The 12,822-nt window shown below is 46.0% G+C and overlaps 1 protein-coding gene across 4 annotated transcripts in view; it reads right to left on the minus strand.

Annotated features, from left to right (window-relative positions):
• Positions 1-12,822, minus strand: part of HTT (huntingtin) — a 2,905,635-nt gene that overhangs the window by 1,786,825 nt on the left and 1,105,988 nt on the right. For all 4 annotated transcript variants that reach the window (XM_069632055.1, XM_069632053.1, XM_069632052.1 and 1 more), the window contains one exon: positions 1,524-1,654. In XM_069632055.1, the coding sequence (XP_069488156.1) occupies positions 1,524-1,654 (131 nt within the window). The remainder of the gene's footprint in view (positions 1-1,523; positions 1,655-12,822) is intronic.

Raw genomic sequence — 12,822 nt, forward strand, 5'->3', positions numbered from 1 at the left:
CCAATACCTGGGCCTTTCTTATTTAGAATATCCTGTTATAAGATCACCAATGTTCCTTATTCTCTGAGACCCAATTTTTCCTTTCCTCTGCAGCACTTTTGCTCGTTGGCTTGATATATGGGTGTCCCAACGTATCTTCCATGAGAATCCACCCATATAACACCCACAGAGGCCCACACAGTCTTGCCACCCTCACACGCCTGGAGGGGTAGATGTTTCTTTGACAAAACGCTCCGTGCCTTCTGTCTAGCTCTCTGTCCAGATATATCGATATATCAACTGTGCCACCTAGCCCTCAGCTCGCCCACTCCTCCTCCAGTTATTGTCCAAGTGGGCAACCCAGCATGAAGACCACTGTCTATTTCCTGACTGGAAGGACTTGTATTTTCACTCATGGGGCGCGTACCTTATCGGGAGTGCTGGTCCAAAAATCTCATGCAAGCCCTCGGTGTTCTCCCTCACATCAGGATCGCTTTGCTCCTCAGGGCCTCCTCCATATACACAGCCGCGCCTCCGGGTCTTTTCCGCACCTTCTAGCAGCCACGCTTTGTCCGCTCCACGTGCTGCTGACTACCGGTCTCTGCAGCTTTGTTGATCCTTCCTTGTGCACCTCGGGGAGTGGTGGGTGTGCGCCACTACCTTCGCATATATAGTGGGTCATTCAAACGCCCAGCCTGCCTCAAAGATCAGCAAGGCACGGCTTGCCTATGCGGCCCAGAGTGGAGCTGAGAACAGCACGTGCTCACTCCCTGGCAGCCATCTTGGAATCCCACATTAATACGTTTTGAAGCAAGAGGCAGTACACCTTTTTCAAAATCATTGGAAAATATTACCAGTAAAGTGCCATTGTGGGTTTCCAGATAAAAGTGATGGCTGTATTAACTCCTACGTACACACACTCTATCCGAGCTGCAGTTTCCTCCTCTTTGAATGAACCCTTTTTCTGGCTTTGATTTTCACTATGTACCAAAGAACATTTTACTTCCAATTAAATTTAAAATCGGACAGCATATCTTTTAGACATATAACACACACAACACATAATGAACTGAACTGATGTCCTCCATAGCACTAGTTATCTATTTTAAAGGCAAGCAGACCAACATTTTACTACTCGCACCCATTAACACGACTTCATTGCCTTCAGAACATTCTAAATATCAGTAAACACTTTCTTCTGGGGAAATAAGCTGCCTGTTTTTACTAATTCAGTGTTCCATTTTAAGGATGCAATTAATAGTGCCTTAAAGAAAATATATACATTGGTAACATTGACATATCACTTCTGTTGTACTGATCAAGTTAATATCACCTCCACAGATTTCTACGGATGTCTGCCAATCCATGATGCACACTGAACATTTTAACATGATGTCCACTCAGTAATTACATATACATTTAAATGACCAATGCTGGTGGTTCTATTGCAATGCACAACAGATACTGGTATCACTAAAATTGAAAACAGGATGTCAGTATTGCATTCTTACATTAAGTGATATAAAGTCTCCCAGTATAAGTACCTTATAGTTGGCATATGTTGCTTTCAACACATCATATAATTTCAGATATGAAGGAAGATGGTAGAAATGTCCTATGGAGGATGACGATTTGTTTGTTGTCGGAGGCGCAGATGTATCAATTTGTCTTACAGCTTGCAAAGATAAAAAAGTTACAGTAAACCATATTGAAAAATTACCAACGATTGCATAAGGCATTAACATCAGCATGAAATATAAAAAACTACAAATCAAAACACTGTCATTCTAAAATGAAAACATGTGAACAAGTATTAGAGGTTTGAATAAATGCATTTGTAATATCCATAATAAAAATTACCTACCTCTTGATAATGTCCTTTCTGGATGAGACCTTCCTCTTACAAATTTATATCTCTCAATGCCAGCAGTCTTTAGAAATGATTAGCAGCCAGGGGGTGCCATGCTGACTCCACTGCATGCCGTCACTTCAGGGCCAGCATCTATGGAGCAATCGGCGCCCTAGGCCACCAGTTTAGCGTTGTATCCCCCTAGGACTCAGCAGCAAGAGATGAACAAGCTCTCCATAATGAGGGGTAAGATAATAGAGTGACATATGATATGATATGGCATTTATAAAGCGCCTATACACAAGTGTTCCAAGAAGGAACAACGAATCCATCAGAAAGAACATTACCGAGAGGTAAGTTATTTTTTCTTCCCATTGATTGCCTCATCCCAGATTCCTCATCAGGCTTTCATAGCATTAAAAAATCCTTAGTAAGAACCACCAACTAGAACAGAAAACTCTGGAGCACGCCCAGTCAAAACCGGTGTCCTGACCAGACGAGGAATCCAGGCAGTACTGCTGGGGAAACATGTACTAAGGGGAAGGCAACATACCTGCCTGCTAGAGGCCCAAAACTGGGACTACCAGACATTTAAAGGAGTGAGCTTTGAGAAATTCAGGCACGTCCGCCCCAACAGGCATGTCTGTCCCAGCCAGATCGTAGCCCTCAAATACAGTGGATGATCCACCTAGACAGATTCTGCTTGATAATGACCCTGCCCACACAAGAACCACTGTAACCAAAGAAGAGCTGATCATCCTTTCTGATCATCCCTTGCCGAGAGAGAAAGTAGCTGAGAGCTCCCTTGTGATTCAGCCAGTGAAAGCTCTACTCCACATTCATAGGATGAGGGTGAAGGTAGAAAACCGTAAAATGGATTTTCAGAGAAAGATTGAAATCTGACATGACCTTACACAGGAAGGTCTGATGATCTCAGTCACGATCTCTTTGGACATACAATACAGAGGATTCACCAAATGTGCTTGGAGCTCACTCACCAGCTTAGTGGAAGTGAAGGCAATGCAACCAGGAAGATCCCCATATAGGTCAGCAATATTAAATAAAAGGCATTAAGGAGTTCAAACAGAGCCACCATCGGAAAGGAGAACAGAAGACTGCAGTCTGAAGATGGAACAATACACAGGCTTGGACGAAACGGATTATCCAATCCCCACAAAAACTGCATAACGGCGGGGATGGTAAAAGACCAAGCTTGCTCCGGGAATATCATTTAGACCAAACCAGTACCAGATACTCCTTCACAATGTTGGTCTGCAGCACCAGCCGGCAAAAAAGCAAAACATACAGAACAGTAGATATAGAAACAAGTTAAAGAGTCCATACCCTTGTCCCTGAAACCAGATGAACATGTATACCACCTGCAGGCATTAACAGACTTGATAGCAGGCTGAAAAGAATACATCCCAGACGTCGAGGTTCAGCTGGAGGACATAGCCACCCCGATTGGGAGTGCCGGTCCACCTTTGCAGGAAGTTGCTGAGGATGACAGATGCACATACACTAACACAGCAGGTATATTGCAAGAATAACCAAGGGGATAATGCTGTATTGTGTGTCCTGCAGTGGAGTCTAAGCTAATAGGTAAGTATTTAACCTATACAAGTCCTAAAAAAAGAGGAAAGAAAAAGTTTAGCACATTATAGGGAATACGCCCAAGTGGCCAACTAACAGCAAGTACATTTGAAATTACAGAACTGGGCTTGAATAGGTCCCAATTCACAACTAGAAATAGAAAGAAACATTGTGACCACCAGTGGTTACTGATACACCAATATTTCCTATGCACAGAGTAAACTACACTTTTTGTATACTATAATCTGTAATAAACCACAAGTACCTTTTAAAATGGGCACCAAGTAACAATTTCTCTAGTCGGGAAAGCACATAAGCTCCTTCAAAGTTAACTAGGTTTCAAAAGGTTATCCCATGGAAAGCATAGGATCAGAATCTTAGAGAGCTGCTGTGGTAATCGGCAAAAGTAAGATAAGTTCACCATTTCCCCCACTAAGTTCACCATTTCCCCCACAGGTGCAGCAGAAGGGGCCCCTAGCTACAGGAGATTCCCAAGAAGCATTCTAGGACAAAGTTCCAGAACCAACTAGCCATGAAGAGTTGTTTGCAGAGTCAGCACAGAGCCCACTCGGGCCAATACAGATTAATGGTAGGTGAGATGTTGGCCCAAACTACCTACTACTCACAGACCCAGGAGACCCCTGCAGAAAGGATCAGCTACAAGAAAATAGATAAATAAAAACTGTACTCTTAAAATTCTGAATTCTGTATTCGATGTAATGCAGTTGTGTGTTTTTTTTTTCTTTTGCTAAAAATTGTTTTAATGAAAGCAAATACAATAAATTAAAACATTTTTTTTTTAAATCTGTCTTTTCTTTTTCTCACTTCCAGCCCTGTTGGCTTCAGTTGGTCCGTGCTTAGGGTCGGTGTACACCACAAAGAGTTGTTTGCCAAGTCTGAAAGTATTTGTTATAGTGATGAAGACACTCAAAGACCTTCACTGATTGAACCTGTGTTAGGCAGAATTATATGCAGTACCCTTTGGGAACACCACACAAAATTAAGACTACAAGTGACAGTACAATTTTACCTATGGTACAAACCTGTACTACACAGTTAAAGTGGTAGCGATAGCGGAGCAGTATCAAATAGTTACACAAAGGACAGCAATTACTATGATTCAGGCAAACACTGACTCAAGGCTTTCAAGTAAAAGAATATACATTTATTTCACTCTTCAGTTGTATAACATTTCACTATTAAAAGCAGTCTAAAAATAACACTTAATACACCACACCACTTCCCTTAAATTCCAGACAAGTTAAGCTCACAAAATGAAGAGGGAGCAAAATGGCACTCCAGCAATTTGAAAGGGAGGGAATGACAAAGGTTAACAGAAATGGATCCACACCAACAGGTAAGTACTCAGGGCAAGCAAACAAGAGAGACTACAATGATAAAATCAGATAGAAAAGGGTTAGGGCCAAAGTCAATGGTTCAAAAGTCTTTTGCTCAAGATAATACAGTTCAGGGTAGTTCGCGGTAAAGTTCAGGTTCGTGGCACGGTTTGCGGACGAGGTTGGTTGGTAGAAAAGTTAGTTCAAAGAGAAGAGAAGGACAAGCCTTCGGATTGTAGAAAAATTTCAAATATTTTCACCACGGCTGAACGAAACGCACAACTGGATTTGCACAGTACCTTAAACCGAAGAGGGAGCTGTAGCTGAGGCAGAAGTTCCCGGTAGTTCCTGCAGGCTCACGGTTCCTGAAGCGAATGTCAGACTGATCAGAAGTAGGAAGACTGGAGGGTCCTGCCTACCCAGGGAAGAAACCAGCAGCAGAGCAAAGCAACAAATAAAAGGTGCGCTCCTTAAAACCCAAGCTGGGTCCGACCTTCCTGGGTATCCGGCCCACTGTAGCTCTGTACAGGCAATTCGACCAGAGGCTGGGTCCTGACTTGCAGTTTGGTTGAACTGGTTGGTCCCACCAGCTCAAGGGAAGAAGTTTCCTGGAGGATCTTCTCTGTCGTCAGATTCTGGAGATTCGTAGCTGCAGCAGGGCTTCACCGGGCGGTTCAGTCGTTATAGGGGTCCTCTTCTTCCAGTTCCTTGTTGGTTCTTTCGTTCCAGTGGCGACTCTGCTCTTCCAGTCCCAGAGACTGGCTTTTTTGCAGTTTTCCCCCATTCAATCAGCCTGGCTGTCAATCACACAGCAGGATGGCTGGCCTGGCAAGGCCAGTCCCCTTAGCCAATCAGATAGGAGTGCGACTTGGGTTACCAAGGGATCCCATGGCAGGGGTCCTAAAACCCCCTCCCTCACATCCTGTCTACCCAGACTCACAGGTGCCTAAAGGAGGGCTTCTGTGTGGAAGCCCGCGAAAAAGCGATGAACAAAGGGACCAAACCTGGTTTGGCGGGCAGAGTAAAACACGAGAAAGACTAACAAAAAGAAATGGCGAATAAACCCGCCCGGAACCAAAATAAAATGTATTTGGTCAAGCGGGTTTATGTTTTGAGGCTAATATAATAGCCTAAAACATTACCACGTTTATATAAGATAATCGCAGTAGAAAAGTTAGGGTAGATACCACTGCCACCAGCCAAGTCTTAATGTAAAGGGATCGAAACAAAGCCCCAAGAGGCACAGAAAAAAAAGGGATAAGAATTAACCCTTTCCAATACTCCATGGAAGATGGGGTGTACTGGGTCTGTGGTTTAAAGTGACTATAATGGCAACTTAACCTTTTTCTGGGGGACAGTAGTCAGCCCCAGAAAATGGAGTTGGTGGGAAGTCTAAAAGACAACCCTTTGTCACTGTACTGAAGGTGCTGTGTGACACACATGAAAATATGAGGCCATAGAGTAGGTGAGGCTCCAGTGCTCAAGATCACACAAAAAGTAGAAATAGACACAGCAAAACACATGTAAGAGTATGGAAAAAAGGCTCACACTCTTACCAGATGAAAAAAATAAATCCTAGGAATCCAGCAAAGCTGCTGAGTAGGTAAGGGAAATCAACCATTTATGGGAATTCTCCCTAACAACCTGTGAAGACTTTCCTACGCCTTAAAAGGTTGAGGTGGAAGGTAGAAGGCTGGTAAGCAGATTTTTTGCATGAGGTGAACTTCAGACACCATCTTGGGTAAGAAGAAGGTGTGCACTAGAGTCTGACCATGTCCAGAGAAAATCATGAAAGGTGGTTTACATGACAGCACCTGTAGCTCACTCACCCTAAATGCTGATGTGATAGCTGAGAAAAGCCGCCTGCCACGTGAGGAACTTGAGCGGAAAATAATACAACAGCACAAAAGGTGCTTCCATTTGAAAGGTCAACACAGAATTATGGTCCCAAGCCAGCACAAGGAAAGGGGTTTTGGGGAAAAGCATTTGTATCTCCTTTCAGGAATTGCATTATAATGGGAATTGTGAAAAAGTATCCTTGCTCAGGCGTGCACTTGAAGATGGAAAGTGCGGCCAGATATTCTTTTAACATTGCAACCTCTAAATATTGTTTGGCAAGATGCAACAGGAATGACAGGACCTTTGAAGTCTCGCACAGAAAGCATCAACGCCGTCACTCTGGACCAGCTGTAAAATGATTTCCATCAGCCGTAGTAATGTGCCTTCGTTGTTGGTCTTCTGGCCAAAAGCAACATCTAAATAACGTCCCCATGATGATCCCTCTACCTTAAGCATTTAGAAGCCATGTATGCAGGTTGAGCATGCACAAACCCGGGTGAAGGACCCAGATCCCCTCGGCTCTTTGGGTAAAACGCAATGGAGGACAGATGGTCATGTCCAGAAAGTACCATGTCCTCCTGACCCAATCCGGGCAACTAAACATACTTGGGGAAGGTTCATAATTGCTGTGTAGCAGAGCGTTCAAGTGATCAAGCACTCCCCTCCAATATCTGCCGATCACCGGGTATTCCCAAATCATATGCCAAAAGCCAACGGACCATTACTTACACCGCGGGCATTCATGTGGTACCAAAGGGTTAATTCTGTGCAATTTAGCTGGAGTCATGTACACTCTATGTAGATAATTAAATTGAATTAACTGGAAGCGTGTATTTTGGGAAACCACTTTGACCTGTTCCCATATTTGGGAACACTGTTTCTAATAGAGTAGCCCACATCCTGCTCCCATTTTCTTTTGACTGCCGCTCCTCACCTCTTCAACTTCCTGATCAGTTGAGCAATTATAGGATTGGTAGAAACGCATACAGCAGTGGAAATGTTTAATCCACATTGATGGCATCCCCGAAGATCCCCCCTCGGTTGAAGTTCCCTGGAGCATTAGAGCTTGCACTTCCTGTTGGAATTAGATGCAAACAGATCCACCTGAGAGGTTCCCAAAGGTTAAAGATCCCAGCATGGCTCCCACTCATGGGAGCTCGAACCTTGCTGCATCCACTGCCATGTTCTCCCACCTGGTTAAGTGAACTGCTGACGGGGACATCTTGTTCTGCAACACCCAAAACCAGAGCTGCGTTACCTCCCTGCAGAGGGGGAGTGATCCTGAACCACCTCCCTTATTGACGTAGTGCATGGCCACTGTGTTGTCTGTCCTGATCAGGACAGTCTTCTCCTGTATAGAAGACAGAAAGGCCATCAGCACCAGTCTGATTGCTCTGAGCTCTAACAGGTTAATGTGTAGTTTCGACTTCACCGGGGACCAAGGCCCGTCGACAGTCGGCTCATTAAGATAAGCACCTCCAGCCCGTCAAGGAGGCATCCATAAACACAGACGTTTCTGGCCTTTGTTGCCAAAAAGGTTCTCCCACATCAAATTATCTCTGTGAGTCCACCATAGGAGGCCCTGTGCAACCCCACTCGGGATCTGAAGCAGGTCTGTCATGATGCCTGAGAACTATGACCATTAAGACCGGAGGGCCCACTTCATTTGCAACCGGCTCTAGCACCAGAAAGATGCAGGATGTCATAAGACCTAGCAACCCTAAGGAGTACAGGACTGGCAAGAAGTGGGCTTTTGGATATTTGTTGACCATCTATTGGATGTCCTTAGTCCTACCCGAGGTACAGTACAGCAGCTTTCCGGAGAATTGAAGTATAAGAAGGTGTCACATGAGACTTCTTGAAGTTGAGGGAGAAGCCCCATGTGTGCAAAAGGTGACTGAGATGGTCCAAAGCTTGATCCGGTAGCGGGCTCTGATCAGCCAATCTTCCAAGTAGGGGGAAGATGTTGGCTGCCACAACTACCACCACCAAAACCGCCACTGCCAACAGCATGGTGGAACCCTTGGGGCAGAAGTGAACCAGAAAGGCAGCACTTGAAACTGCTAATTCGAGTTTGTGATTACACACCTCAGGTACCTTCTTGTGCTTTGGTTGGATCAGTAGATGAAAGTAAGTGTCCTGAAGGTCGCAAAGCACCACCCAATCCTGGAGATCCAGGGCCAGTAGATTCTGCAAGAGTGTTACTATATTGAACTTGTCCTTCCAAAGTAACTTGTTCAAGCATCTCTGGACCTAGATGGGTGGTAGTGCCCCATCCTTCTTTGGTACCTAAGTAAAGGGAGTACCACCTCTTCTTTACTGCTTGATGTACCTTATCTATGGCACCTTTCTCCAGTAGAGAGGCTATCTGATGCATGAGTAGCAAGTCCAGAACACAAGGTTGCCAACTGGATCGAAGACAGTCTTTTGGGTGCTGTAGGAAAGGCAGGCACTACCTTTGGGTTAAAACTTGTTGTGTCTTTGCATCGGAAGGTAATGCTGCATCTTTCTTTGGAATGATGCAACAGACAACCCTACAGCTGTAGAGTGAGAAAAGTTCTCAAAGCACGTTTTTTGGGTCGCTACAGTGCTTGAAGAGTCTTAAGTGGCAGCAGAATGGGTTGTTTTCCCACCTCTGCCTCCCGGTCTTGTAAACTGCATCTGCTCTTGTCTGGTGAAAGTTTGACTTTTACCTATGTGGCTGTGATAGCTGTAACAGCGAAAAGGTTTTCGTTTCCAGGTTTCAGTTGCGGGCTGAGTGTAATGGCGTGCTGTTACATTTGAAGCTTACAACGTTACCAAGCTATCATCTGCCTTTGAGCCAAACAAGTTGGAACCATGGAATGGAATGTCCAACAGTCTGGTTTGCACATTGTGTGCGAAACAGGACTTTCTTAGCCAGGCAAATCTCTCTCCGACACGGAGCATGTACCCATGGCTCTCCCAATACAAACCTCTGCATCCAGTCAAGACTGGAGCATATAACAAATAGCCTCATTGCCTTCGCCCACAAAGCTGAGGAAGCCACGCCCCAATCTCTCCTCCTTAACATGTTCTGTGGTCTCTGATATAACTGCTCACAGGGTGTGGGTGTATTTGGCAAGGACACATGTCGCATGAATAGCTCTTAATGCCATACTGCCTGATGCACCAACATACTTCTTGACGTCACTATCTGAAGGAAAGGATGGGATGTACTCGATTTGGTACTGAAGAAAAAATGACTTCTCTGTAATGTTCTTCTGATGGTTAGTCCGCCACAGATTCCTCAGCTATAACATCTATATATTAGCGCAGCGGATCTTTGCACACTTTTCAGCCAATAGGGGGCGCAGTGCGCTTCTGTCGACTCTGCCCAACGCCAATGAGGCACTGGTCCCAGTGATATTAGTTTCACTGTTTTTCCCTAGCATTCTGATAGAGGGATCGAAGAACCAAGGTGTACTAACTATCCGCCAAGAGACACGGATAGGGAGGGCGATGAGGAATCTGTGGGTGGAACATCAGAAAGAACATTATCAAGGCGTAAGTAATTTGTTTGTCTTATGGATTCCTTCCTCCCACAGATTCCTCATCTTTGGTAGACTCCCATAGCAATACTTTGTTCTAGAGGAGGGAGATGAGCAATGTCACCACCTAATCGAGAAAACCTAACCCTGGCCCCAAGCTGACCACTGTGACGTCAGCGTCAAGTCCTTCTGGCTCGGCGCCGAGTTTGGCCAGTGAAGCCTCGGCGCCGATGGTAGCCAGTGCACCCATATTACACGCAGTGTACTCCCGGCATCGAATCGTCTTTCGGCACCGACATAGAACCATCGGTATCAGCGCTGATGGCCGAACGTTCGTACTTCCCGCAGTTATTCGACACAATGGTGGCAATCTTTAATGAAAATAACGACCAGATGTGTGGCTTTGACCCGGCTATGCTGGCACTGGAGGCAGAGATTATTTTGCTGACCATGATGCCAGTAGCCTGGACCCCTCTCTTGGTTTGGATACGCAGAAGGCTCACTCTTATGGGCATGCAAACGGCAAGTACATTGGCACACTGGATAGGGTTGTGGATACCCTAGGTTGGAGTGCCCCTGCCAGAACTTTGTCAGGTTACGACCTTGCAGTCATTTGGAGGAACACACTATACGGTGAGGGTCATGCCATTTAATGTGGCTATTACCGACCCCAACGCCACCTTATGGCAGAGGCCATGCACTACTCCCCCAGTGAACTATGGATTCACAAAGTAGGGCGGCAACGGGGGAACGGTTTTATCTCTCGACTATCTGGCAGTATGCCAGTTTTGGGATTACACAAGTGGAGGGTTTCGTATAATGCCAACCTGCCTTTAAGGATTTAAGAATGATAGGGTCTTCACATGAATGAAGGAATACTGTGTCTCACCTGATGGAGTCATCACATCTCCCAGATAGTCATCTTGTCCCATGTGATCCTCCCTCCTAATGCCACCCACAGGGTCAGGATCAGGTAGTGTCTGCCTTCTCCTGGCTACACGGGAGGAGATCTCAGGTTGAGGATCAGTGAAGATGCTACAGGATTCCTCGCACAACACATAGGCCTCTGAGAAAAATGACTTCAGCCCACTGCAAATGGAAACACTGGAGAGCGGTGAAAATGCAGAGGGCCGATTTCTATCACAATCCGAGTGGCAGAAGCAGAGTTTTCGGAGGCGAGCAGAGGAGTGGCCTGCGGTGCTGTCGGGGAGCCTGCGCCGCAATAGGGTGATGTCCCACCTTGCTGCCGGGAATCATGCAGGTTGCATACAATTGTTTTACCAGTAGTAGGGAATACGAGGCAATATGCCACCCGCAGGTACAGAGGTGTGGCAGGGCCACAAGCTGCGCTCAGCTCCCAAGCCGTCAGTGGCTGAAGGAGCGTGTCTGGCGGGAAAAGCAAAGTCCTCATATGTGGTGTCTTTTAGTGGATGACTGCCACCGCAACATGATTCCAAACAGGAGACTCAACCGCAGGGGAAGGTGCCTGCGAGCATACTTGGGAGGGGGGGGGGGGTTGAGGGGGTATATCATCTGGCCTGCCAAGAGGATACACTAATAGTGACTGAGGGCCACGGAGCTTGGGGATCACAGCGTAGAACCACAGAGTTAGCCATTGCAATCACCGAAGGTTTCGCTTATCTATGGTCTACAATATGCATGCAACAGCACTAGTTACTGCCATCTGTTTTAACACCGAGAGGCTGAAGATAGAGAGCGGTCCGTGCCTGGTGAGGGTTGAAGGGACAAAGAGGGACTTCATAAGGAAAATGCAACCTGCGGTGTAACTTTTGTGGAGTATGCTAGCTGCAGCTGGGGTGAGAGAACTAGTGGGGAGTTGCATTTTGGAAAGGTGCACGGTGCTGGCTCCAATTGGAACTTTGGGAACGATAAACTTCTCTGATGGTGTTGGCAAAAGAAAAGGACAAAAACCTGATGGGGATTTTCTGTGCCCCATGGGGTGCAACAAGTAAGCAAGCTGCCTCAGCGCATTACTCCAGAGTCTCCGCGGCGGCCATCCCAGGAAACCCTCATGTCGGTGCTGAGCCACACTGATAAAACTGTCGAGACTCGAGGGAAAATTGGATCACCTGAATGAGAAGGTGGTGCAGTTGGAAACCAGAACGTCAACCCTGGAGCAGAAGACCTCTGAAATGGACAATCAGTGTGCTGAGTTGATTCCAGCAGTGAATCCATATAGCGACGAACTGGAAGTGTTGCAACTCTGTACCCTAGAGATGGACCGGAGAGTGAGAACACGGTCCGGGAAAAGCAACTTGGCTACTGGGCTTCTCAGCTGGTGCTGAGGGGGAAGACTCAATTATGTTTGTGGCCACTTGGCTCCCATAGGTGCTGGGCCAAGACAGAGGACCACCCTATATACATTGAGAAGTGCTACCGAATTAAACACAAGCATAACAAAACGAGAGGCTCCGAAATTGGTACAGCGCTTATTATGAAACTTTCTGACACAAGAGACATGCAGTGGATCCTGATGGCAGCCAGAGGGAAAGAGAAACTTGAATACCAGCAAAAATTGATTCTGATCTTCTGAGACCTTGCGCCGCACATGGAAACGAGAATGAGAGCTCTGAACGACTTGAAGAAGACTTTCCTGACCAGAGGGCTCAAAGCTGGTATTATGCACCTGGTCAAACTCAGGGGGACACGAAAGGAAAAGGAATATATATTTTGGGATGCCAGAAGAGCTCCTTAA

This window comes from Ambystoma mexicanum, chromosome 6q, assembly GCF_040938575.1.
Source record: "Ambystoma mexicanum isolate Mex_15411 chromosome 6q, UKY_AmexF1_1, whole genome shotgun sequence".
NCBI classification, from domain to species: domain Eukaryota; kingdom Metazoa; phylum Chordata; class Amphibia; order Caudata; family Ambystomatidae; genus Ambystoma; species Ambystoma mexicanum.